The sequence below is a fragment of the Cadophora gregata genome (assembly GCF_030347475.1).
Source record: "Cadophora gregata isolate MNR1 chromosome Unknown scaffold_17, whole genome shotgun sequence".
Taxonomy (NCBI): Eukaryota; Fungi; Ascomycota; class Leotiomycetes; order Helotiales; family Ploettnerulaceae; genus Cadophora; species Cadophora gregata.
The window spans coordinates 1,315,522-1,342,301 of NW_026695940.1; the positions used below are offsets into that span (position 1 = coordinate 1,315,522).

General features: G+C 49.1%; 9 protein-coding genes across 9 annotated transcripts; 6 read left to right on the top strand and 3 right to left on the bottom strand.

Annotated features, from left to right (window-relative positions):
• Nucleotides 1-264: 264 nt before the first annotated feature.
• On the top strand, nucleotides 265-824 carry ONS95_006241 (uncharacterized protein; the record flags this gene model as incomplete). Its single annotated transcript, XM_058499694.1, has 2 exons — nucleotides 265-408; nucleotides 603-824. The coding sequence occupies 2 exons, from the start codon at nucleotides 265-267 to the stop codon at nucleotides 822-824; spliced, it is 366 nt and encodes a 121-aa protein (XP_058350738.1).
• Nucleotides 825-904: 80 nt separating this feature from the next.
• On the bottom strand, nucleotides 905-1,988 carry ONS95_006242 (uncharacterized protein; the record flags this gene model as incomplete). Its single annotated transcript, XM_058499695.1, has 2 exons — nucleotides 905-1,431; nucleotides 1,521-1,988. 2 exons carry the CDS (start codon nucleotides 1,986-1,988, stop codon nucleotides 1,156-1,158), a joined length of 744 nt encoding a protein of 247 aa, XP_058350739.1. The 3' UTR covers nucleotides 905-1,155.
• A 1,006-nt stretch (nucleotides 1,989-2,994) lies between these two features.
• ONS95_006243 (uncharacterized protein) lies at nucleotides 2,995-3,789 on the top strand (the record flags this gene model as incomplete). Its single annotated transcript, XM_058499696.1, has 1 exon — nucleotides 2,995-3,789. The coding sequence occupies one exon, from the start codon at nucleotides 2,995-2,997 to the stop codon at nucleotides 3,787-3,789; it is 795 nt and encodes a 264-aa protein (XP_058350740.1).
• A 1,280-nt stretch (nucleotides 3,790-5,069) lies between these two features.
• ONS95_006244 (uncharacterized protein) lies at nucleotides 5,070-7,868 on the top strand. The gene is made up of 2 exons (XM_058499697.1): nucleotides 5,070-5,581; nucleotides 5,640-7,868. Exons 1-2 carry the CDS (start codon nucleotides 5,441-5,443, stop codon nucleotides 6,729-6,731), a joined length of 1,233 nt encoding a protein of 410 aa, XP_058350741.1. The 5' UTR covers nucleotides 5,070-5,440; the 3' UTR covers nucleotides 6,732-7,868.
• Nucleotides 7,869-7,913: 45 nt separating this feature from the next.
• On the bottom strand, nucleotides 7,914-9,612 carry ONS95_006245 (uncharacterized protein; the record flags this gene model as incomplete). The annotated part of the gene is made up of 1 exon (XM_058499698.1): nucleotides 7,914-9,612. Exon 1 carries the CDS (start codon nucleotides 8,805-8,807, stop codon nucleotides 7,914-7,916), a length of 894 nt encoding a protein of 297 aa, XP_058350742.1. The 5' UTR covers nucleotides 8,808-9,612.
• Nucleotides 9,613-10,554: 942 nt separating this feature from the next.
• ONS95_006246 (uncharacterized protein) lies at nucleotides 10,555-12,034 on the bottom strand (the record flags this gene model as incomplete). Its single annotated transcript, XM_058499699.1, has 2 exons — nucleotides 10,555-11,715; nucleotides 11,765-12,034. 2 exons carry the CDS (start codon nucleotides 12,032-12,034, stop codon nucleotides 10,555-10,557), a joined length of 1,431 nt encoding a protein of 476 aa, XP_058350743.1.
• Nucleotides 12,035-20,152: 8,118 nt separating this feature from the next.
• ONS95_006247 (uncharacterized protein) lies at nucleotides 20,153-22,774 on the top strand (the record flags this gene model as incomplete). Its single annotated transcript, XM_058499700.1, has 1 exon — nucleotides 20,153-22,774. The coding sequence occupies one exon, from the start codon at nucleotides 20,153-20,155 to the stop codon at nucleotides 22,772-22,774; it is 2,622 nt and encodes an 873-aa protein (XP_058350744.1).
• A 787-nt stretch (nucleotides 22,775-23,561) lies between these two features.
• Nucleotides 23,562-25,890, top strand: DPH2 (Diphthamide biosynthesis protein 2; the record flags this gene model as incomplete). Its single annotated transcript, XM_058499701.1, has 1 exon — nucleotides 23,562-25,890. The coding sequence occupies one exon, from the start codon at nucleotides 23,562-23,564 to the stop codon at nucleotides 25,374-25,376; it is 1,815 nt and encodes a 604-aa protein (XP_058350745.1). The 3' UTR covers nucleotides 25,377-25,890.
• ONS95_006249 (uncharacterized protein) lies at nucleotides 25,891-26,738 on the top strand (the record flags this gene model as incomplete). The annotated part of the gene is made up of 1 exon (XM_058499702.1): nucleotides 25,891-26,738. Exon 1 carries the CDS (start codon nucleotides 25,920-25,922, stop codon nucleotides 26,736-26,738), a length of 819 nt encoding a protein of 272 aa, XP_058350746.1. The 5' UTR covers nucleotides 25,891-25,919.
• Between the last annotated feature and the right edge of the window lie 42 nt (nucleotides 26,739-26,780).

The window sequence follows — 26,780 nt, forward strand, 5'->3', positions numbered from 1 at the left end:
GCGAATGGCGTTCGCGAGTCTACAAAGTCCCAGGAGTGAAGGAATTTCTAAAGGTCGTTGGCCAGTAATACAGTGTCGCATGAACTCAGAGTGGCAGGTAGTGAGACAAGAGCATATGTTTTGCATGCTGTCATGTTAACTCCGGACATTTTCGTGCGCGCCTCCTCAGCTTTGTCACAAATGTTTGGCTGCTGCATCCGGATACGACCTTGGGGTGATTGGTGTACGAGAATATCCCTCTGGGATGTGTGTGATGGAACAAAGATGGGGGGTCGTGAGGGGACTAATTATAACCCCCCTCCCCCGGTCCCATTCATCAGCTTTCCACACCCAGACTCTCTCAACACACTCTTGTTCTACTATCTCGATTGCTTTAACATCGCCCTAACGCTATATTGGGGCGAACACGTAGGTGAAGCTGGATATTGAAGCCATGTCATTTACCAAGATGTATTTTCTGTGTCCCACTTCGGACTTCATACATCCACCCCCAACAGGCCCGCTGTGTCTTTGGTCGATAATCCGCTCCACATCAACATCGCAGTACCCTCTGAACAAAGCGAGCGTTGTTACCGTGGCTGATACATTCCCAGCTGTCATAGAGACCGAACTGGGAGAAGACTTTCTCAGCCGAGAAAGGAGTTGGTGTCGGTGTCTACGCACAGTTCCTACAGCTGGCCACTGGTGGATTGCCGCTTGGCCCCGAAGTCAACCTTGAGCATTCGAGTAATACAACAAACACGTTTGCATTTGACGCGGTAACGATGCTGGCGTTCGAGCCAACCGAACAATACTTGCAAGACGCCATCAAGGCGCCAGAATAGAAACGCCCTCATCTACACTTGTGCAAAGTTGTTTTTGAATCTCTGCATTTCTATACGAATACGTGGCAGTCATGGTATGTGCTCCCTGTATTATTACACTGATTGCGTCTTGAAGCTCGTCTTAACAGCCGGAAATTCCTATGCACGGCATATATGTCTTCTTCACAGAGACGAGCAAGTAACATTTGCCTGTGCATAGCGAAAGGCATCCAAAAACCCCACCAACTGAACCACAGCAGCACATACCCCAAGACATGAAAAACCGCATGAGAGCCGCAAAGATCGAATCTGCCCCCATATCGGCATTCCGGAAACCTAGTCTAGATTCCCTTCATATTAAGTCCATATCTTCCTTTCGTGCCACCTTGGGAGAACTTACTGCATAAAACGCAGTCCCAGATAACAAGCAGCCTGCTTTTGCCATAGTATACGGAAAAGCCTTCTTCATCATCTGTGATATGCCAAATATCTTGAGTCCATGTATCACTGGCGCAACACCGCACAAGCCGGTCGCCACAAACATCAGTGCTCGGGCGAGACGATATTTTAAGCCCTGGAACTTGGGATGAGTTGTCATGAAGATGGTTAGTCCTCCGAAGAGTGCGATCTAATCGACAAGGAAGGAAGGTGTTAGATTTGATTATTAGATTCAAGTAGATCATCTGAGATGAGGGGAAATAATTTAGAGTAACTAACCATAGACCAAACACGGCGTGCAACAGGTTCACACCAAAACACCACGTGAATTCCCAGGACAAGGTCACCCATTATGAAAACCACTACGCCCAACATATCCAGTCGTAGGCATACACGTTCCACATGCTGAGAGTGATTCATCAGCGTATGATACACCGCCGACATCAACAAACAAATCGTAGCAGCTAGCATGAAGATCGAAAAGGCGATGAAATCAGCGGCATTGACTCCATCATATTTGACAGCGAGGTAGTGCATGATATAAACCTCGCCGAGGAGGAAGAGCATGCCGGGGATGAGGTGCGAATAGATGTTGACCGACTCATTGTGGATATATGACCTGCTATGGAACGAAGCACGAATTGATCCTGAGATAGGTCGATAGCCTTGAAGAATCCAATTGTTGGATTCACGTCGGAACCATTCCGGCATCTCAGCGAACAAAAGAAGTAGTGGACGACGTGCCATGGTGGCTTTGGATGCGGTTTCCGTTTTGCTGGCGGTCATCGGTGTGCGTCCTTTAGGAGTCGATGGTGGCTGAGGGATTGGGACTCGAAGGCGGGAAGTGGACGCCATAGATTTGATCTGCTTTCGCTTCTCCTGATGAGAAAGCGCCTAGGTAATGTGGGAGAGCTGGACTCTGAGATTGATTTGTTTTGGGACGTGAAAGGCAAGACGGAGCGATAAATTCCCCTCTTTCTTTGTTCTTAACACAGCTGCTCCTTTGTTCATTTTGTTTCACAAAATCCGCTTGCTAAGTCCTTGGCTATACCACTTTTGGATGAATTCGAGATCGAAATAACGAAAAGTAAACAAACCACGGGAGCTATGCTATCTAAGCGAACGCCTAGTTTGTTAAAGCACGCTAGGTAGGTAGCTATCTCGGGGAAATCATCACCGTGAGATTTTGTCGAGATGAGCACTTGCCATGAGAGAAGTACTTGTTCGATTGGTCCTTATGGCCTATTTTCAATCTTGATGCATCAGGAGAATAGTGGATCGAGGTTCGAGTGGGGAAGAGACAGGGGAACGGAAAGAAAAACTATTTGGGTACGGCAAGGAAACCATTGGAGAGGCTTGACTGGTTTTTCAGCAGATTGCTAGTTCGCGCACGTTTCGTTAGATATGGGATTTTCCGATATGGGCATAGAGACGCCTCCCTTTAACATTTGTATAGCTGGACTGGAGCAAGAAAGTAGTTAGACTTGTCGGAGGGCTTGCTTCCGGAGGGTTTATTACCGGAGGGCAGGCGGTATAGGATCGATATGGAGGGGTCAATCGATGAGAAATGTAAACGCGCATTGAATGTACCCATATAAAATTGAGAAGGAAGCTTTGTAAGTTCAAGCGTGCAAAAAGCTCCGATGATCGAACATTGAGATCGTGACTTTGATACTTTTCATTCGTTCCAGTTTTATTACATATACAATAGGGAATTTAATATATAAGAAGACCTAGCAGGGTAGCGCAAGCAATGCAACCAACACAAGCAGCATCATATCATAAACAAGAAAATCCTTCCTGTCCTCCCTACCCATATTTTCCTCCAGGTATCAAGAATCATGAAATCAATACAAATAATCCGGCCGTTAAACTCCCTCTTCATCCCAGCCACCCACCCATCCTCTCTCCTCCCTCAAACGTACGCATGTCTCCGCCCGGAGTGCGAGCTGCGATGGCTGCGATGGCTCCCACTACGTCTATGCCTCACATGCGTCTCGCGGACATACGTCTTCTCCCTCCTCCTCGTATCTCCATTCGTACCATGGAAGAAGGCCAAAATACTCGTAATAAAAAAGAAAATGGTATTCATAATCCCAAAGGCAAAGCACGCCTTCTTCATCGCGCACTGCTTATCGGCGCTGAAATTGAGACCCCGCACAGTCGCGGAGCCAAAATCGCCAAACGAGATGGTGTGTGGCGAACCCGCGGACACGTTCGAGCAGTTCTGGTCGGTGATGTAGCGCAGGGTGTAGACGCCGCCGATGAAGGCGCCGACGAAGAGGAGGTCGATGAAGGCGACGAAGCGGGAGTTGTTGGCGGAGCGGTGGTAGGTGAAGAGCGTGGCGATGGCCCAGGCGAGGGCGAGGACCGAGACGATGAAGAGGACGAGGATGTCGTCGGGGGTGAGGGCGTTGGCGCGGTCGTAGATGTGGACGAAGTAGGCGAGCATGCCCATTGTTGGGATCTGGTGGGCAGTGGTGTTAGCATGATTTGTTTTTGGGTTTTGGGGAGGCTGGGAAGGAAAAATTTGCGACTGAAAGGATAGAAGATGGAGTAGAACATACCAGTGTGATGATCTCCATGAAGCGCCAAAAGGCGAAGAAGACACCGAACAACATCTTGACTAAATTCTAGCTTTGCGCGATGAAAATTGTTGTTGCTGTTGCGATTATTGTTGTCGACTCTGTTTTCGCTGTCGCGAAGAAGCGAGGCTGGGAGAGGATTCTATCTTTCTCTGCAAGAGATAAGACGAAATGGCAGATAGCACTGGTCCGAGGTGAAAGTCTGTCGATGGAGGAGAACGAAATAGAGAGCGAGAAGAAGTGAGGCAGTTATGGAAATATATGAAGGCTGGGAGCTGACGGAGGACGTGCCCTGCCTTGGTGGTGATGATGGCTTATTGACAGGGATGATTCTTGTTTTCGCAAGGAGCTTGGGCGTGGGCAAGATCCTGGCGAGAGTGAAGATTGGGTGACGAGGACGAGGCTCTTGTCTTTGTGACAGAAGTCTGCGAGCTCAAGGGTGTTGGAGGGAAGGGATGCTTGCCGACTGCCGATGACGTCGATGAAGGCTTCAAGGTAAAATACCAAGATACCTGCCGAGACTCGAGGGGAAGAGACGACGAGATGGATGAAGGAGGGAATGATCGACGAGAGGAACGTGGCTGCGATGCAATCCGTGTGGCTGCTTCGACGACTTACTCGTTTCTCCTGAAGTCATAAGATGCCTACGTTTTCCACTCACCTGAGCTGCAGCTTATGATGCTTTTATTTTTGTTGGCCAATGCGAGTTGCAGTGGGAAAATGGAGGGGTTGGAGCCGTGGGGAAGAAAAGACGGTGGTTGGTGCGTCGTGTTTTCCTGCCAACCGAGCTGGGCCGTGCAACCCGCATCCTTGGTGCGACAGCGTGTGGTGTGGTGTCCTGCAGGGTGACATCGTTCACAATTCAACCGAGACATGGGGATTGGATTAACGAACAGGAACCTCATCCATCTTTGGATCTGTTCTTCGTGTGATCTGGAAGCTGGGAAAAGGAAGCTGGTGTTTTGTGTGAGAAGGAGGTTTAATATCAAGGGGTTCTCGTAAGATTTCGATGCAAGTACGAGATACGATGCGGGAACCCGGTTTGTTTCCTCAGCCTCCACAATTTGGACTCGAGATCTGGGACTGGGGACTTGGGACTCGGCATTATTATTGTGCGATTTCCTTGGTGCTGTGTTTGTTTCGTGTCACATCCGAGATCTGGTCAAAAAGGAAAAATACATAAAGCTGTTTACTTTATTCCTTATCAGGCCAGAGAGGACTCAACCAGGTATCGGTCCGGGCCGCAATTGTTTACCTCGTCGCTGTGGGACCGCTAAACAGATTTCGCTTTTCCTCACAAAATTCGGCCTTTTTTTTTAACTTCAGTCTCTCGTTGCATACTGTCTATTGCATTCTAAGCTGACTGTATCTTTTACTCCGCTTAAATTATTGGTTCCTGTCATTCCTCCTTTCTTTACTATGCTCTATGAAGGGCTTACTTCAGGGTTGTGGAGATCGACTGAAGTCAACTGTCACGGCATGATAGTGCTAAGGTGCTTTCCACACCTCTGCGAGGTTCATCTATCGCAGATTGTTCCAACTGCTTTCCTTTTGGCTTAAAAAGCTCGCTGGACAAAATGCAGAAGCTGAAGCAGCTGTTTACTATTCAGTCACATGATCACATGTCATGTGACGGCATGGACATGCCAATATCCATATTTTTTCGCAAAACTTTGCTCAACAACTTTATATCCAAAATTCATTTGTTCCGTCTATATTAACAAGTCTAGTTCCGTTGAAGGCTCTCTACTTAAGGTATATCTGCCCAGACATCCTTTCAGTGATCGTCATCACGGACCTGACTCAACTTCAGGCACCACTGCCCTGCCAAAAATATAAAGCTGTTTCTCCCCACCACAGCTACTCGCTCCTCACAACCAGTTTTCCTGGTCTCATCTCGATCATTAACCAGTATTTATCCCTCAGCATGGCACTTACCAAGCCAATCTTCCCAATATCCCACCTACCCAAGAAATCTACACCCCCAAAACTAACAGTCTCCCTCCTCACCACACACTCTCCAGCAACAATAACATTCGTCCTCTTCCCCACCCTCCCACCAGAACTCCGCCTTCGAATCTGGCGTTTCTGCCTCCCCAGCGCACGCCTCATCCGTCCAAACAGCAAATGCACCTGCTCAAATGCAATGGACTCACACTCCAGCCCTCCTCTACCAACATTCACCACCACTCACCCAACACTCTTATCCGTAAATCGAGAATCACGGACCGAAACCCTGAGACATTACACAATAATTTACAGCCTCGAAGACGCCTCAAGCCTATCTTTCAATCCCGAGAGAGACATATACTTCCCCTCCTCCCACTCACACACACACTCATGCTCCTCGCTCTCACCCTCACCATTCCCAACCTCCAGTCCTCCCTCCCCGCGTCAGGAATTCACCATCCCCTCTTATTCCATCAAAAAAGACACCCAAATCCGCCGAATAGCCATCCATGAATCTTTCTTACTAAAAAGCAAGCTGTCCGACCCAACAAGCCTGACTAGTATGGCGAGAAGCTGGAGTGATCTAGATGAATTGCTTATTGTTGTTATGCTGAATAGGAGGCTGGTGTGGCCGCATTCGATTTATAGGGAGCGGGAGAGGGTTTTGATTCTGGGAGAGGAGGTGGGATGGGAGGAGGGAGGGGAGGAGGGGTGGGGAGATGTGGGGGTCTTGGGTGGGCTTATGAGGGGTTTGGAGGGGGGGAGTGAGGAGGATGGGAATGATGAGGATGAGGATGAGGATGAGGATGGGAGGCGGAAGGGAAAAGGGAAGGGGAAAGGGAAGGGGAAGGGGAAGGGGAGGATGCCGGTGGTAAGGGTTGTGCAGCCTAGGGTTGTGGATGAGAGGGAGGATCCGTTTTGTGTGAGGGTTACGCCGCTGAGTTTGAGGAGGTAGGTGGGCTGGCTGGGTTGGTGAGTGTATAGCGTGCAGGGCAGGAGGAGCTCTCCAGTGTGGAGCGGCTTGGTATTTTCTGGGTATTTGCTGTGTAGCACTGTATTATATGACGCAACGGCAAGCAGCTCAGCATCACCTTCATTTATCCGTAACGCTTCAGACCTTTCTCCAAGGAACAAAGAAGAAAGCTTGGGCTGAAGCCCTCAGTATCGATCAGGATCAGCAGAGTATAGCAAAGCTCAATCTCGAGCGAGATCTTCAAATGGGCAACTCTTGTCCTCCGCCATCTTGGTCCCAAAAGCTAGCAGGAAAACGAAGCCATGGAACTCTCCAAGCAGCTCGGATCTATTTGCAACATGAGGGATATACCGAGCCTCAAGATCTCGTGCACCACATAAAGTTTCGAGAGCTTGCACAAGCTCTGTTCCATTTTCTTGGCTGGGACGACTGCGAGTGGCACTCTTGTCACCCCCATACTTCTGTCCGACGTGTATGCCTCAAGAACGTGCGAGCCATACCATTAAGTTTAATATTGCTGTCTGTGGAGGAATTCCGGATGATGATCTCACATACATCCATTTCTCTCCTATTCGCTACATTCGCCTCCCTGACCTCAGACTTCCACCAACAAGATTTCACGCACCGTGGTTGGTCTCTGCGGCATTTCTATATCAGAGGGAGGGCTAATTACAAGCTGCTTAAAACAATCGATGTTTCTTCGTCGCCGAGTTGGGATCGTTGGGCCTTGCTTGGGCGGTATTGGAGTATGATTTGAGATGAGGCAAACGGACTTGAGAATGATTGACTTTTTGTTTGTCTTTTCGGGAAATAAGTAAACAATGCTAGGACTCTACTTCGTAGCGAGTGTTTCTCTGCGAAACTTGGATTGCGCTTGACATCGAACACCGGGCTAAATGCAGATATGCCTCAATAGTCATGGAGATAGTGTAAAGTACGAAAATGCCGAAGAGTTCACACCATTGGCTTTGCCTGGATCTTGACTCCTTTGCTCGTCCAGGGTTTGGGAGATTTCGTTCCTCTCCGTCCTTTTCACTTTTTAGCCACCCTGTTTGAATGATGCCTTCACTGTGGCAAAATATATCATTCCCAGAGAGAAATGGTTTATCAACAGCCCCCCTCCCTCCCTCCCCCTCTCTAGAACTCAAACCGACCCATCCCCCCTCACCTAACGACCAAAACCCCCCCACCCCAAACCTCCAACACCCTCCCCTCCACATCCCCCTCACCACCCCCCACCAGCGGGACCAAACCCGGACACCTCCCACTCTCAAACCCACCCGCCTGATCCATAAGCTCCAACGCCCTCTCCATCTCCCTACACATCATCCTACGCATAAAGCCCACACTCACCCCACAATACGTGCTCGCCCCGCTCCTATGCGCACCCGGTCCAACCAGCATCAACATCTCGCGGACTTTGCTGCCGCCCGAGAAGAGGAATGCCGAGGAGGGCGGGAGAGTGGATACCCCGCGGAGGGCGAGGGAGTAGACTCCCAGCGGGGAGGGGAGGGAGGAGGTTATTTGCGAGAGGTGGAGGAGCCAGTTGGTTTGGGGGGTGGATGTGCTGGATGCTGCTACTTCCTCTCCATCCCTTTCCTCTCCTTCCTCTCTCCACCCTTCCCCTCCCTCTTCTGCACCGTCCGCAATATCTGCAGAAGAGGAAGAAGAGTATTTCGTCGAGGACGTAAGATGGATGGTGTCCAGGTGGGGATTATAATAAAACCCACTTTCGCCCTCCAGATCCCGGATTAAATGGTAGGACTGTAGAGCTTCGCGGCGGGCTTCGCGGTTTAAAGACAGCAGAGCGGAGTGTGGTGAGGGGCAGTGGAGGGAGGAGGTGGGTGTGCTGGTTATGGAGAGGACGCGGGGGTGTTGGAGGAGGGATTCGCTGTAGATTTGGAGGCGGAGTTCGAGGGGGAGGAGGGGGAAGAAGGGGAATGGTGTGGGGTGGTGGTGTGGTTGTTTGGATTGTGATTTTGAGGAGAAGAAGGAGGGGGGTGAGGGTGAGGGTGAGGGTGAGGGAGTGGGAGACATGTCTGTTGCGTAGATGACCATTTTGGTGGTTTTGGGGTTGACTAGTGCCGTGAATCGTCAAGGCGCTTCGACTGATACTCGGTCTCCTGCGAACAGATTGACGAGATGAATGCCTTGTATGAAAGTAAATATCGTGTCAATCTTCTATAAGTGAAAAATCAAGAAGAGTAAAAGAAAATAGCCAGAAAGTAGGGAGGGCATGCGCAAAATATGTAAGGTTGTGCACCACCTCGTCCACCTCTCCCTACCTATCAAACTCAAACTTCTCGACGTCCACCCATCTAGCCAGTACCTACCCAGGAGTCCAGGACCTAGGACCCTGAAATCCCGCGCCATGCGATTCTCCATGCACTGCAAATCCGGCCCACTTCCCGCATTGGGTGGGTTCCGTTTCGGCGACGGCACGCTGGGCTGGCTGGCTGACAACAAACAGCAAGGTAGGTTTACTACTACTACTGTACCAACTCTAGGTAGTGAGATGACATGAGACTCAATAATAATACCCGAGCTGACTTGGAACGCGCCTAGAGGTATGTCGGATCGGGTACCTACGTAAATAAGGATACACAGTCCATTATTATTCCCAGCTGTGCGGAAGTAGGTACCTGTATGGCCCAGCCCAGCCCAGCCCAGCCACTACTACTGGAGACGGGAGTTTGCATTTGTCGCAGGGCTGATGGTGCGGTGCGGTGCGGTGCCCAGGTGTGTGCCGCCCAGATGGGTGGTCCACTAGTAACTGTTCTGGTGCCAGTCCCGTGGTCAGGTTTGCGACCGTTCTGGTTAGCGGAAGAGGGGAAGGAGGAGCGAGAGGTGGGAATTCCCGTGCTGGTGGGGTGGGGTGGGGTGGGTTCAGGCTGCTGCAGCTGGTCTGGACTCTAGGGACTGGAAGCTGGAATCTCGAGTCTAGGCTCAATGCCTTTGCGGCAGGTAGGTGAATGTATGTAGTCCGTGTATTTTGAAGCAGAAGGAGGTTTGAGATTGGGTAGAGGAGCGAGATATGTTCAAATGATTCCCTATATTTATTGGCGCTTTTCATCCTCAGGGAGAAGAAAGTTTATTTACCTAGGTAGTAATTTATTTTTACCGCGTGAGTGGTTCCCAGCTTTGACTTTAAGTTTCCATCCCGTCGTTGCTCGCTTACTTGCAGTAACGAAGCAAACTCGGCAAAGTCACTACTCGTGGCGTCAACGTTGCCGACTGGTGGAGATGCCGAGATTTGACGTCTGGTGTTTTGGGATTTCTGGCAGTGCATAGGTACTCATGTTCCGCTCTGTTTTGACTGGATGAGGAGGTGTATTCCATCTCAATGGTACGAGAGGAGTCCGATGGCAAGGGCTAGCGATTTGATGTGAATACCTGGTCAAACCACAGCTTGCTTGATAATTGAAGCCGAAGAAAGACTGGAATATACGAAACAGTTCTAAAAGACAACACGAAAATAGCCAACGGGTGACTCAGTTGAACGTTGACTGGATGGTGCCTGATCCTCAGTCCACCCAATGGGTGGGGGAAAGATTTCAGGCCAGAATCTTTCAAATCCGCTCAACATATACACTATGTTCTAGAGTGAGAATAAGTTATTGATTCAGAAAGATGAATCGGTGTTGACAGGATTGGTACCACCCGAGACTTATTTTGGTGCTAAGAAACAAACCATAAGCCGAAGAAACGCAGAATGCAGCGGCACAAGAACCCTTTAGACTGTAGTTTCAAGCCGCAAATGCTCTGCGTGACAGAAACCTGACATAACTTCCGGCTGAGCATACACCTAATCCTTCTGCTTCACAATCAACTCCCGTACTTCAGGCAAGCCTTCCCATCCTCTCCCAGCTCCTCCAAAGACCACACTTTTCTCAATGACTTCCCTCCATCTCAAGCCTGGGGCAAGCTTGCCAGTGATAGTGTTCGGTCTCCTGACATTCGCATTGGTAGGCACAGGGAGAGCTCTACCGAGTAGGGCCTCCATGGCCTGCATTGCAAACCCAACAGCTTTCTTCGCATTGCAAGGTACGCCCGTTTTATCAAAAGAGCCAAATCTTGCACCTGGGAATTCAGTCTGTAGATCTTGGATGAGCTGCACGTTGAACATTCCGCGACCATCAACCACGATATCGGCATTATTTATTGCATCTCGTCCGGGTCCATATTCTAGCATTTGATGAGCTATGCTTGCTGATGTGAAGCGGGTCAAGGTTGCAATTGTATCCGCTGGTGTACAGCCACGTGTGGCACACATGTCAACTATTTGGTTGGCCATAGCATCGCCATAAATCTCCCTTGCTGTTGTTTTTGGTGGGCGAGTGCTCAGATACTTATCGTTGTTGATCAGCTCTTCCACTACTTCCTGACAGATATTCCCATGAAGTAAATAAGAGCCATGGTCTTCTGCTGGATCGAATCCAAATCGTCGGAATGCAGCATCGATCATCGAAGTTCCTGGCCCAGTATCCCAATCGTACATCGCATCTATCCCGCCTTTGTTGTCGGCGGGAATGAAACAAACAGTTGTGATGCCACCGATAGTGATACATATCTGCATCCTTAAAGGATGATGAAGGAGTAACCCAACAAGATATGCAAATAGAGGAGCGCCTTGTCTTCCGACTGCTTGCTCTGCTGTACGATAATCCGAAACTGTTGTAACTCCCGTCTTTGCCGATATCACAGCCCCTTCTCCTAGGCACATGTTCGACCGATGCTGTCCTTGGGGTGGGGATCCAGTCAATGTAATCAACTGTCCTCCAGAACCAATCAAGTCTATATCATCCACTGAGATTCCGTGCTTGTGTGCGAATATATGGATTGCATCTGCGAAAGTATGGCCCATCTCGGCATCCATTTGTGAGAGCATACTCGGCGGAGCTGCATCTTCTCGAAGCATAGACAGAATATCGGCTCGGATCTTTGAGGGCATAATAACAGAATCATACTGGGAGAATGTCAACTCGCGTTCCGCAATATAAAGTGGGCATGATTACCTGAATGATATCCAGACATAGCGGGGCCTCAGGTGAATCTTGTGTAAATCGACATAGAGCAAAGTCAATGTCATGCATCGTCGTTCCAGACGTTACTCCAAGAACCAGTAAGCTCAGTCCCGGGCCTTCCTCTCCAGATGGCGACGGCGAGCTCGACGTATCGGAGTCTGCATTAACTTTCGACTGCAACGCCTCCAAATACTTGTGTCCAACTGTTGTACGTACTCGCCCCTTCGGAGCAGGAATAAAGCCCTTCATTGTCCTCGCCATCGATATGATCTCCCGGTTCGTGACAGGTTCATTGCGCTGAAGGCTGCAGCTTCATCTGTCTCGAGTCGCGTGAGCGTATGATTTGCAGGTCTCGGATATAAGAGTTGTGTCGTAATTGAGAAGGGAATCAGTTCGATTTGCCGCTTTGCGCAGGTTTGCGTTTGCTTTCAATGCCGTGCTAGACTAGTCGTTGCATTCTCTCCACTTTACGCAAGGAAGTCGAGAGATCTGCGTCTTGTATTATCAGTACTAGAGGTTGCATTCTGTGTAAAGAGGGTTAGTCGCCTGCAACAGGATCGATTAGTCAATGATAGCAAAGGCGTCGTATAGCTATGGCGTGAGAGCATGCTTTTTCGCCGGCGGAACATTGTAAGCAAACTGCTACAGGCCGCGTGAAATGGATAAATTTTTGTTGGTTTCGTGAGGGAGAAAAGCGCCGAAAGAGGAATTCCCATCCTGCGTGGTGTCCTGAGGCTTGGAATTTTAACGCCAGGCATGAAGCTAGGCTATGTCGCTTCGTCAGAGTAGGAAACCGGGATGGATTGCAATTACTTTTGACATATCCAATTTGCAGCCGATAAATACTAGCTATACTTGTAGTCTATCAAGACAGAATAGAAAGGCTAAAGTGGTATGAGCCAGAGCATGCCAGCCTTGGTAAGTTCATCAACATCCGAAGTTCCGATACCACCCAGGAACATATTTCTTTCGCTGTTGATTTATGACTGCATAGGGTTAAGTGTGGGCGTTTCGGAGTCTTCGTATTTACTTCTCCTCAGCCCATTTCTCAGTCCATGTCCGTCAAATCTTAAATGCTTCTACACCACTACTCGTACCACAGGTCGAGCTGAGTTGGATTCGGGTTCGGGTTCGGATTCGGTCTTGACCTCTTTTTCCGTCAGACATAGCAGGTATCTCCCATAATTCCAAACCTGAGTAAAAGTGTACAGTCAATCATTCGTAAGCAGTTTCTTTTGCCGTGGATAGGGGTCCTCATGATCTCCTTCCAAGGATTCGTCCTCGCGGGGGATCGTCAGGCCCTACCCACTTCCCCAGACTGCTGGCTTTTCCCTCTCCCGAGGTTATTTGACCCAGTTTCGAGATTGCTGAAAATAAGATCGTGCTACAGCCCTTGTTTTCTTGGTTATCGGTATTGGTCAAGGAATCAAAATAGACTAGTTGTCAGCTGTTATGTGCAGGCTCGCTTGCAGCAGCTTTTGATTCGACCAGTCCATCCATATGCACATGTTATTGATAAGTGATATAATTATATAATCACTATTCTTGTGACGCTTACCTTCACGTGGTTATTATTGGTTGAATTTCTGGAGACTTACGATTCAGGTTGTCAGTCAAGACTTGGTGTTTAAGCGAAATATTTACACCGCGCTTTTTCATCGTGCTTTGACATCATAAAAATATTCAGATCAACCATCTAAGAGGTCTGATGAGCAAGGATTGGATTCTCAAGCCTGGGAGAACTATGGTCTCGACATTTCAGGAGTCGTGTATTGCATTTTTCAAGACACCCAGGAGTATCCATCGAACAGGGGCCATCTCGCCTTGGTGTCCAGTGCGCCCGGAAGTTTTCAGTAAGAAAGACTTCAACTTCGATACCTATTCTTCCAAACCTGGCGAAACCAATTCAAAGGCATGCGGTACACACCATATCTTATCAATTTCCTTCCCACTGAGGAATTTGCCACTAGATTCTAGTACCTGCAGGAGAAGCTCGGTCAAGCTTTCGTCCGTCAAGAATTAAGACCTCGCTTTCGCATTTGCTTGGGGACTAGTTGTTTATGCCGAGTACAGGAATTTAGAACCTGGACAATAACTTTGATGAGGATATTATTAGCTGTGGTTTTTGAGTTGGATGGAAGGAAGTCAGCAGGTATGTCAATCGTATCTAATGCCATCATAGCAGTTACTTTGTTCAAATAACACAAACGTGGGACGTACCAATAGCCAAACTCAAAGGGTCTGAAGCTTCTAGGAAACAGCTCTCCTTATTCCCAATCTCTCCGTGGTCATACTCAGGATAGATACTACCTTCGCATACCCATACGAGGTCCGAGTGTGTACGCGGATCGACTCAAGTCTTGAATCTTGATGCCTCAGCATGTAATCCAAAAGTAACTCTATTTGAAGCAGTCCATCACCTCAACTATAGAGCCGCACAACCTGTAGACTTCTCCGGCTTGACATTCATAAGCTCTCTGCATAAGGCTGACACGGCGTAGCCTCGTCGCCTCGGTCAGGTGTCAATCGGGTTGCAACGCCGCATGTCACTTCTCAAAGCAGAGCACAAAACTCGACAGCTTTGTTTGTATATTCGGGCACATTCTGCGCGTATTCGAGCTTCTTTATATATCTCCATGTATCGAACCATCCTTTGCTCTTCAAATAACTAGACATCGCAAGCTCCTAGAGCTCTCCTAGAGCTCTCCAAAGCTCCCCTCGCTTGCCACTTCGATCCACGAATTCGCCACCTCCTCATCTCCCCCACAACCACGCCCCTCAACCCCTCAAATCCCACCCTTTCAAATCCTCTCACCAGTCTCCCAAAGCCCTACGCCTTCAATCACCACAGCTTCCAGCCTTATCGCCTCATTCCCTCTTCTTTTGTTGCACATCGCAGCTGTAGGTGGCAAAATCTACAGCAATCCTGCAAACGGCGCAGCTGCAGTGCTGCAGCAGCCACGTCTTAGCTGCATGAGCTCCCCCCTGCTGGCTTTGGGGGTCTGGACCTCGACCTTTGGACTTGAATCGTGGAGAGGGCTGAAGGATGAGGCGCATTGGGGTGGGGTGGGTTGGGTAGGTTGAAGATATTGATGTCGGTGAGGTGTGATGATTGGATTTTGTGGAAGAGTTGATTTAAGAGCCGGGGCTTGAGTGTGGAGACTTCAGAGCCGAAGGATGAATGGCTTGGTTTTTGGAGAACGGGTGTATAAGAGGGACACAGAATGTCTGTCCAAATAGAAGAGCGACTGATCGATTGCAGAGGGTTCAGACAACACAACTTCGAGGGAATGCAGCTGCTTGAGAGAGCTTCAAGCTGAAGACTCGTGCGAGGAGATATGAAAACAACATAGATCAATAATTAATAGGCTCAAAGCCCGATAAGTTGGGGAAAGAAAGCATCAGACAAAAGAATAGTCAACGATATTCCCGAAAGAGAACTCGACTGAATGGTTGCAAGACTTGGCCATAATATATATCTCGAAATTTCAACTCCCAAAAGAGTCCTCAAAAGAATATCAACGTAGGACCGCTCGCCTGATCACAGGAAGCCTGGACAAACCGTCATCTACAAAGTTGGCGAGAAAAGGAGATGAAGCTATGAGAGATTCGGGGTGTAGGGTAAATGCTGACAGAACAACAACTAGCAAGGACATACACCACTCACTGTAGTACCTCCTTTAGCAAAAAAGCACCTGTTTAATCAAAAGTATGAAACCAAATCTAGCCAGTAGGATCTTTTCCATCGTGAATCTTACCGACTCTTCCACTTCTCCACAGTTTCCAGTTTTGGGGATATAAATGGGACGAGGAAATCTGACATCAGGTCAGCACGGAAATTTAGATTTTGTATGCATGGCTTGTACTGTGTCTCAAGAAATTCTGCGCCTTTGCTGACACGATATACCTGATAACATATAGGAGGTGATACGAGGAGATGTGGTGTGATGATGCGATCTATACTTTGTTTCTTGAAACGCCATAAAAGGGAAGATTCAATGGAGCGAGGGAAATAAGCTACATCGAAACGACTGGATAGAAGTCCAAAGGCTGAAGAAAATTAAGAGTTGAGATGGAAGGGTTGAAGAACGTTCACTTCATCTGAATCCCAACTTGGGGAACGGATTTTCTATCTTGTCGATCGAACACACTGACTCCGAGGAAGAGAAATAAACAGAACCGCGAAAACAGCACAAAATTCCCCCCCAAAAAAACACAGCTAAACATCAGTTCGGATCAAATTAAATCGCGAATAATCCCCACCCTCACTGTTCCCTTCCGAAATCTTCGGACCATCCGGAGATATCTCCACGTTTTGCCCTTGCCCTTGCCCTTGCCCTTGCCCTTGCCCTTGCCCTTACCCATGCCATGCCTTTCTGGTCGCCGATTCCCCGCAATTTTGACTTTTTCTGCCGAGTGCTACAGTAGATACTTGTAGTTCTGCTGAAAGTAGGTAGGGATTATTTGATACTTTACTTTACAAGTTCACATGCAGGAACAATTTACCCGGCTTGAGGGGGGAAAGAAAAGGGAAACAAAACGTCAATTTTTACATACAGTGCAGTGCAGTGCGAATAATAATGTCAGATTACGTGTGAAACTTTACTTTTGACTTTACTTGGAGTTGGAGATGTCTCCGCAGAGAGGGGAAATCGTTTGGGGTTTGAACTTATTTTTTTAACGGTTTTTTTTACGATGGTATGAGAGAGAGGGAGAGAGAGTATGAGCTGTAAATAATAGGGTAGGGTAGGGGAGAGGTACACGAGCTTCATGCTTTTGATTCCAACCTACATAAATTCACTCTTGTAAATGTACCTGAAACACATCCCCAATCAACAATTCCATAGATTTCCAAGCACGGAACAACATTATCCCCCGAGCGACCTGCCTCCCAATCCAGTATTTCGCAATTACGCGCCGACGCGGCGACGCATCACTACAAAACGGTCCTTCCCTTATCAACACTACTACCAACAAGACCAAGACCCAGCCCGGACCAAGACCCCCAACGGCGGGGTGGGGAGAGCCCGTCCAAGTCCAAGCCCGCACTGACTTTCTGTTCCTGGATGTGCCGCTGCCTGACGCTGGCACTGGCTCGGGATTTACGAACCGCACGCGCTGAGGTCTGTGAGGTGAGGAGCGCTGATCATGAATGTGTATGAATATATTTTTCTTTTTTGATTTGTTTTGCTTTGCATGGCGTTTGGTATTGAATTGTTTCGAATTTTCTCTTCTTATACTTGAGTTTGCATATAATTGGTCTGTAGCTGCCTCGATTGAAACCCAGTTATCGTTTTCCAGCTCTGAAATAATGTCGAGTCGTGAAATCAGCAAGGTACAGACGGACTTACTTTCGCGGTACCTTGGGGTACATACATTTCCATGCTTGCGGGCATGTCTCCTCCGCAGTCACCCCGTACAGTAAACTCAGCCTTTTCCGGATCTCTACGCAGGTACAGCGAAGTAAATTTAAATGCGAAGTAAAAGCGAAAGTGAAATGAAAGTTATACATTACTTTCATACCCTGCCCTGCCTGCTGCACATATGCAGACGTACAGAGGAGGTGTTTCTGGGCTTTTTGACAGGCAGGTCTTGGGAGGAAGCAGATTGGTTTGTTTTGAGTTAGTCCTTGGACTTGGAAGCTGCAGTTACAGTAGGAAAAAGGGCGCGCAATTGAACCTAATCCTGAACCTGGACCTTGCCCTTGACCTTGGTGGATTGGGAGGTCATGGGGACCTGCAGGTTAGTGTTGGTTGACCTGCAAATGTTGTGTAGGCGGGCAGGGAGACGACACGGCAGGAAGATCGAGAGAGGAGGGAAAAGGGGAAGGTACATATCAACGGTCTGTTGTTCAGGAGTGGCACAAGGGACGTGTCGATGACGGCTGGGCCGGAAATAATGAGGCTTGAGGCATGTGCAAAGTTCTGGGACCTGTAGAGATAGAACAGTCGAGATCTAGCAAAGAGGTCTAGACTTCATGAAGGGCTGCAGTTGATATGTTTTGAAAGCCATGTCAATGATAAGTAGCCTGTCCTGGGAGCTAGAGCACGTCCGTAGCCACCTAGACTTTGATGGGCTAGAGAGTCCGAAGCTTTCGCTCGACGGAGACGAACGGTATGGAGCGGACCGTTAGGAAAACCTACCTCGCCTACCTTGGAGACGAAAAGAGCGTGGCTTGGAGCTACTGTGGAAGCTACTGAAGCTATGAGCTGCTGTAGCTACCGACTACGAAACGTTGGACTTGTTTCTCCTCCAAAGCTTATATCGCCGGATCCAATATGGCAAGTCGCTATCGTGCGTCATATGCGGAGAGGAGAAGCGAGGCGAGGGAAGGCAGATGGTGGTTGTCTTGGTACCTGGATGTGAAGATATACCTTCCTCTTGGAGACGGGAAATGCATCCATTTTGGGCTTGATTTTGGGGATTGACAGGCACACAGACGATGGTGTGTAGAACCAGGTGAGATGGAGATGCGATGTGGTGCAGGTGGTTGCACAGACTCAAGAACACCCTGGGAGATGATGACTCTGCTCTGCCCTACTAGGAACGGAAGATAAGATCCAGGATCCACACTGGCAATTTAATATTAATATCGCCGTATCTTTTGTATCTCTCGCGAACGGGTGCACTGTTGTAATGCCATGTGGTAAACATGGTTCGTTGTTTGCATGAACTGGTCCTAGCCAGGCCTGCTTCTGTTAGTTAATTACAACGGTGTGCCTTTTCCTTCAGTAATTTACAATTTGCGAAACACACCCCCAGAGCAACAAGCACATGTCTGGCGGCCGATGAGTAAAATCGATATCATAAGTACAGTACCTATCATACCCTCCCCAGTCTGCACCCAAATCCTTATCTCTCGTCGCCATGCCCATGCCACGCACCTTGAGTGTAAGCGAATCCACTTGTATCGGAGCTTCAGTTTCTCCCCCTGCTGTCACTCCCTGGAAGCCGCTTGCTACGCTACTGTACTGCATATCCGGGCTGCTTTGCCGGGGGTGGCTCTGGCTTAGGGTTGGAGTGAGACGGCTAAGAGTTTGGTCACAAATGACCCCGAACGTTATCCCCAAGTCCAGGCCTGATCGCATCAGGCGAAAGAAACATCGGTCGTGATATCGACTCAAGATGGGGGGTGGAAGACCTCAGATGCCTTTTGTTCGGCTATATCTGTTCTCTTCGGCTCTACTTTCTGTCTTACCTGCTGTATGCGTGTTGCTGGAAGTACCGTCAGTCTGGTATCGGATCAGCGGTGTTCGGAGATGCAGGTAGTACTGGTGGCATGGCATGGCGTCCTGGTGGTATGCTAGCCTGTAAGACGTCGAAGGACCGGAGGATAACACAGGCTGGACTGGAGTGACAGCGGATCTCGACAGCGGCGGCGATGAGGTCTCGACGGCTGGATTTAACTTGTCTGGCCCACCAGACAGGGCTCTTCAGCGAATAAATGCTTCCTCCCCTGGGCTTGATCACCAATTCTACTGTACTTTACAGTATCACAAAGTACTCCACCATGTCCCGGATCTGCCAATCCTATTCTAGCCTGGTCCCTGTCCTGGATGCTTGACTCTGCTCTTCCCTTCCAGGCTGACTGCTGTTGCTGCTGCTCCGAGGACCGCGTGGGAAAATGCCTGGCTTGGCCCTGCACTGCACTGACTTGCCTTCCCCATGAAAGCATCTTCTCCAGTCAAATCCAATCCTCTTCCACTCTTTCTTTTGTATAGCTTCTACTCCCCAGAAACGACCTTCAATTGGCGCCTACCTAATATCAGAACAAACGACAATATTTAATACTGTACCTCAATTCGCTCCCTTCAAAAAGCAATTCTTGCCCTTCTGCTCTTGCTTCAACTCAGCCGTCTCTTGGCTTGATCCTCACCCCTCCATTCCATCCCATCCCGCACATGCTACCGTCCTCTTCTTCCGCTCCCAAAACCGTTGCAACGACCACTTGCTTGGCATAAGCTGTACATATCCCCAAGTTTGAGGTTTGTATAATCTCTTCATCTAAACGTTGTTCGTGGTTACTGTTGTAGCTTCAAGAAACATCGGCTAACATTTGACCTGTCTCGAAGTTGAACAATACAGCCTCGTCAAGATACCACAGCCCTGCGTCTCAAATCTACCCCCACGATCGTTTCTAAACCACTTCAAACCACATTTCGACAACTTCTCGCTATTCTCCCCTCTTCAAGATACATTGCTAGACCACTGGATACTGGATTTGCCCTTGCTCCCCTCCAAATAACTGTTATCAAGTCTGGCGCATTCGAGCTATCAAGGTCTCGAAGCATCTTGCTTCCGGATCGACCTACCACACTTTGAGTCGCATCTTCGCTGCAACACATGTCAGATCTCTAGGGTCGTTAATACTGCACCAAGATGTCTGGCAGGAGCGCATATGTGCGCAAGGAGAAGACAAAAATCAAGAATGAGCGGGACGCAGGAGGTGCAGTGAGCAACGATGGAGAGTCCGACAAACAACCCTCCGATAAGGCTTTGTCAATTGGCGACTTTCCCATGCCACAAGGCCGGCAGCCCCAGTACACGATAGACGTCCCATACAGGAGTCAGAACAATGAGATCTCCACTATCAGAACAAATGTCTCCGGGGGCTCGGACGACCTTGCATATGCGCGTGTCCGCAAGCCGCAGGTTCCCGTCATTGATGTATCCGGGATCGAGAAGTCGTCGTTCAGGACCAAGATGGATAAACAGAGTGAGAAGATTAGGGGAGTCTTGACTTTTGGAGGCAAGAAGAAGAAAAAGTCAGATGAGAACCAAAACGAGTACAGGCCAAACACTTCGGCGACTTATCGTCATGATGTTTCAGAGCTGGATACTGGCGATTATATCACTCCTGCGATACCAAGAAACCGAGGACAACAGTCCGGCGAGCCAGAATTTCCGCGCCACGCCCCACCAGCTGGTAAGCTTCCTGCAGTTCCTCAAGGACCACAGTTGAAGCGCTGGATGGGTAACGGAAGGCCTCCAATGCTATGGAACAAGCTTCGGAAGGATCCAGAACTTTGGGATCCCAATGGAGATACCCTGATATTCTTGGGCCACGACAACCACCATGCATCCAGACCACCACCTTCGTTTAGGTTATCCTCCCATGTTATTGAACAGACTGAGTCCCGGTTTCTGATTACTCTACTTCGTGAAGGTTCAATTGACGAGGGAAGCAATTTCAGCATGCCACCTTCTCCTATCAGCTCTCCAGGTATGCGAACCCCTCATTTGGCTCAAGGAGGCCGCCAACAACATCCAACGCCTCCAACATCAGAAGGCAGCGTATCTGGTGGATTTGATGGTCAGATCTCGTACGAAATATATTTCCCAGCTCCAGTGAATCAATCCAAAACCGAGACAATTCGCCATCAAGTTACCACTCGGAATGTGTTTGCTTTGCTGTATCAAACTTCCTTGGTTGGTCTGAATCTCTATCAAGCTTTAAGCGATCTACATGATCGTCTTGAGGTTTACATGCCAGATGAAATTGATGCAGCTGGTATGATTATCGATTATATTGTCAACAAGGGAATTGATGATGTACGAGAGAACCCATCTGCTGCGGCTGCTCTACTTGCATGGAGTGAAAGTGCTTCTGTTCGCTGGGAGGAGGGATGGAAAGAGGCATATGTTCACAGTTCTGGAATGTATCATCGACTCGAGAGTGCTCCTGACTTCAGATATGTCACTCCTATTACCAGAGCACTTCTCGAGCGAGCGAGCTTAGAAGTACAAGTCCGGATCAACAACTGCGAAAACCGCTTCGTTGACTTTGATTTTGGAGATATGTGGCCAATGATGAGTTCTCACCCTCCACCTGCTCGAGCCGCATTCGAACGCCTACGGAAATTTTTCCTACAGCACTACCAAAGTACTTACGAGTCATGGCCACCAAGTCAGCCTGCTGGGCATGAACAATGGCTCACTAGAGGTCTGGCGCAGAAGTTGCAGAAGGATTTTGGTTCGCTCTACGACTACTTGGTCAATCGAGAGGTCGCTTGGGATTGTTCGGAGGAGAGAAGTGGTCGGAAGTGGAATATTATTCATCCTACCAACAGAGGTTTTGATGCTGATACTCAAGATCTTCCCTTCACAGATATTCTTGTTGCATTCGATAACCGTCACAAATTCCCACACATTCCCCACCCTTACCCACTCGTCCCGGATTCCCAACCAGCTCGGACCGAGTCGAAGGAGAATCTATTCAAGTCGAACAAGAAGTCGAATAAGCCAGCTGAAGACAAGATGGCTGAGCGTAAGGCTGCTTTGGCATATACCGAGTCGACCAACATTTACCTACTTGGATCCGATTTTGTCAACAATGATCTGGTTGATGCTTTTGTCAGGTTTGAGAAGGGAGATCGTGCTGGGGATGTCGATCCATACGCAGCTCGCCGCGGTAGATGGGTCCTGATCTACGGAATCCTACAAACACTGGCCTCGGTCTCCGTCGATACTCCCAACCTCCGTTACACCAGTGATGTCTCGTACCACCTTAATCCCCGTCTAAGAGGTACACCGCCATGGAAAGGAGCGAACCAGAACGTCCAAGAGGCAAGCCACGTCGGTTCACACTGCTGGACTGTCCGTGATACATGGCAACCCGAGGCGCCAGTCATGATTTCCCGCCGAGGTCAGCATTCCCAATCTGTTCGATCTTCAGCTCCATCAGCTGCATCTAGCGATGCTGGATCATCCACCATGCGCTCTCCAACCCTCATCAATGCGAGCATCTCCACCAAATCCTCTGGACGTCGCAACAACACTCGCAAGGAGCCTGAAGGCATCAGCTATAGTGGCTACGCACCCGGCATTGAGAAGGTCGACGAATGGCCAATTCGCGAGGAGAGCAGAGATTACAAGGAGAGAGATGAGCGGCGGGAATACGGCAGCCGTGTTGGTCCGAAGAATGACTATGTCCTTCCAATACAGAAAGGTGGTTACACGATCAAGGATTTCGATGAATATAGTTTCGGAGACCGGATTTGATTGTATGTTTTGTTATACTGTGTGACGATATGTTTTCGATTCGATACCCATTCGGTTTGCTTCTTTGCCTATTTTGTTTTCAAGGCCAGGGGTGGTTTTTATGATTGATGTTTCAGGATGATGGATGCATGGTTTATGTGGAGGAATGGTAATGAGGCAAGATTTTATATGGAGGTGATGGGGGGTACATATTTGATGCTGGGTTGCATCTGAATTCTGCGAAGAGGGACAACCCACGGCTTGGAATTCACAATACTTCCGTTCGGTCTCTTCCTCTACTTGCTGGGGAGGATTTCATAGCGATTTCCTTGTTCTTCCTTCAAGGCATGGTCAGCTCAGCGATCGAACAAGCGAATGAGCGATTTGGTGAGCGAGCGGACACTGCTTCTCTGTACCAGTTCAATAATGGCAAGCCATTGCGTGGTTGCCATAGCGTATGCATGTAGCTAGCGAGTGAGCGATTTTGGCAAGGTATTGAAACGGCGCTAGGCGTAATGGAAAAGACTCCGAATGGAACTCAGAGTGTCTATTTCACAGTGGCACTGCTTTATTCCGTAGGAACATGATTGACTTGGTTGTTGACAGCTGGAGGGGCAAACGAGCTCCCATCTCTCTAGCGAATCACAGCCCTTGCAATGAAGCATTCCACCGCCTTCGGCAGAAAAAAGAATTACCCCTCCATCCCCAAAACCCAACTAAACATTGCGATATCTTCACAAAACTGTGGCCTACCTACCTAAACCAAACTATCTCCATCCGCCATCTCCCACCTCGCATTCCTTTCAGAATGACAGCAGCACCACCAACTCAACCACCAATCCTCTCCACCCCCGAATCCCACATCTTCGAAGACCCCACACCCGCATCATTCTCCAGCTCCTCCTTCACACAAAATTACGACGACGATGAATTCAGAGAGGTATTTGAGATTCAGAGGACCGTGAGGGAGATTAGGAGTGGTGGATGGAGGAGAGTGGCGCTGCAGTTCCCGGATGGGATGTTAGGTGTTGCGGGGAGAGTTGTTGGGGAGTTGGAGAGTGGTTGTGAGGGGTGGAGGGAGGAGGAGGGGAAGGAAGGGAGGAGAAATGATGGACAAGAGAAGGAGGGGGACGGGGGTGTAGAAGGACTGGAGACTGATTTCAATGCGCTGTCGACCTCGGAATCTACAGACTCGAAAGTCGTGCCATCGAAAAGTCACAACCCACAATCTGGAGGAGGAGGCAACAAGAGAGAGAGAATACGCTTCTACATCCTAGCAGACACGTCTTACGGCTCATGCTGCGTCGATGAAATAGCGGCTGAGCACGTTGCCGCGGACGTGGTAGTCCACTATGGCCGGTCCTGTCTCTCGCCCACGACTCGCCTCCCAGTAATATACATATACACTTCTCAACCTCTGTCACTCCCGCTCGCCGTGTCCTCGTTCACACAAACATTCCCTTCGCTGGAAGAAAAGGTTCTGTTGATGGCAGATATCACGTATCAGATCCACATACCACGATTGATAGCTTCATTGAGGGAGAAAGGATATACGAATTTAGTTGCGCCAGAAGTGGTACGAGATCCAGGGAGCGTGGTACCGAACCGTCTGGTTGAAGAGACTATCAAAGAGAGTCTTGGAGAGTATAAACTTTGGCATATTTCGGAGCCGCCGAAAGCATTACTCCTGACGCTTACAAGTCGAGTAAAGGAGATGTACATCTACCCCACCGACGCTCCCCAAACCTCCCCAACATCAAACGGACCAACCCCCCAAGCCATCCTAGCAAACACTTCCATGCTCCTCCGCCGACGCTACGCCCTTCTCATCACCCTCTCCACGGCCCCCATCCTCGGAATCCTCATCAACACCCTCTCCGTCTCCGACCACCTCTCTGCACTCTCCTCCCTCCGCGAACTCATCTCCGCCGCTGGCAAGAAAAGCTATACTTTCGTAGTAGGCAAAGTCAACGCCGCTAAGCTTGCGAATTTCAGCGAGATTGGCGGCTGGGTCGTGGTGGGGTGTTGGGAGAGTAGCTTGATTGAGGGAGGGGAGTTTTATAAGGGTGTTGTTACGCCGTTTGAGTTGGGGGTTGCGTTGGCTGGGCAGGGGAGGGGGTGGGATGGGAGTTGGAGGGGGGATTTTGGGGGGTTGCCGGATCCGAGGAGTATTAAGGATGAGTCTGAGAAGGAGACTGTTGAAGGACGAGAGAGAAATAGTGATGAGCGTGGGGATGGAGAAGGGCAGCAAGGCGGGGATGATGAAGATTCGGAATCGGAATCTGAACCACCTGTCTACGATCTCCGTACAGGTCGATATATCTCCAATTCTCGACCCATGCGCTCCTCAAACACCACCTCTACTACCCAGCCCTCTTCCAACCCCTCTTCCTCGACAACCGACCCAGAAACCTCTAAATCCCTCACCAAAAGAGCAAAAGGCGATTTAGCGACAATCAACGGCACAGTCAGTCCCGGCGCCGAATACCTTCGGACCCAGCGGACGTGGACGGGCCTAGGGAGTGATTTTGCGGAGACCGATGCAACCGAGGGTATTGAGCAGGGGAGGAGTGGGGTTGCGAGGGGGTATGTGGTTGGTGAGGGGGGTGGGGAGAGGAGGTGATGATGGCGGTGCTGCTTTGATGGATACTTGGAAGAAAGGAAGGAGGGAGATGTGAAGTAGATTAAGAGATAGAGTGGTGATGAATATGATACCCGGATGATTGAGGAATGGATTGGATTGGATTGAGTACATGTGGTGTTGATGCTTGCGTGAGTAAGTTTGTGAGTTTTCAATATCTCAATTTCGGTCATTTCACGGACTCCTTCGGTTCCTGAAAGTCCACTGAAAGCACTCGATCATGCTGTATCCAAGTAAGGCGTCCAACCAGCACCAAATTTAAGAACGCATTCATTATTCCAAATACACCACTGGAAATCTCCAACTCTCACGAACCAAAGCAGGTCCAACTGCTCAAAACAATAGTTTTGGAGAATGTTTTGTCGCTCCCGTTCAAGTGCATGTGACACGGTGTGGTTACAGGGTCTCGTATTGTAAGAGGCTGGTGACGGTTCACAAGCGAAGCCGCATTAAAAGCCCCTGAAGCATTCTCGAACACAAAAAACAGGACACGATCAAACATTACTGTCCATCAACTAGATTCCCATGGCAATGGCAGTCCAAATCATCTCAGACTTGCATTTGGAAGCTCCAAAGGCCTACGATATCTTCGACATCATACCAAAGGCACCGTACCTAGCACTCCTTGGCGACATCGGCAACGTCGCGTCACACAAGGACGATTGCCTTGCCTTTCTGACTCGACAGCTCAATCAATTCAGAGTTGTGTTTTTTGTCTCCGGAAATCATGAAGTTTACCACTCTAACTGGCCGGAAACATTGGAAATTCTTCATACCTTCGAAAGAGACGTTCGCAACAACGCAACGCTCGGTGACTTCATCCTGCTTGATCGCACAGTCTATCGCATGCCAGACACCAATATCGTCATCCTTGGGTGCAGTCTGTTCTCTTCCATCTCCGCTAGCAATTCAAAATCAGTCAGTGTTGGGCTCATTGATTTCTTCGTGACGGATGGCTGGGATGTCGACTCGCATAACGAAGCGCATAAGCGGGACATTGCATGGCTCAACACACAGGTTGCGGAACTTGAGCATTCTGACGTGCGTATCATGATATTCACACATTGGAGTCCATCAATAGATGCACGTGCAGTTGATCCAAGGCACGCTACTAGTCCGATTACGAGCGCTTTCTCAACCGACCTGTCTGAGGAGGAATGCTTCCAGAATGAGAAGGTTAAAATATGGGCATTTGGGCATACGCACTATAACTGTGACTTTGTGGTCGAGCGAAAAGAGGGCATCGAATCGCTGAGGCTAGTCACAAACCAAAGGGGTTATTACTTTGATCAATCTGTCGGATATGATGGAGAAAAGATAGTCGAATTAAACGATAGTGTCTGATCGCATGATTACATCCACAACGTGCTATACCACTGTCCTTGC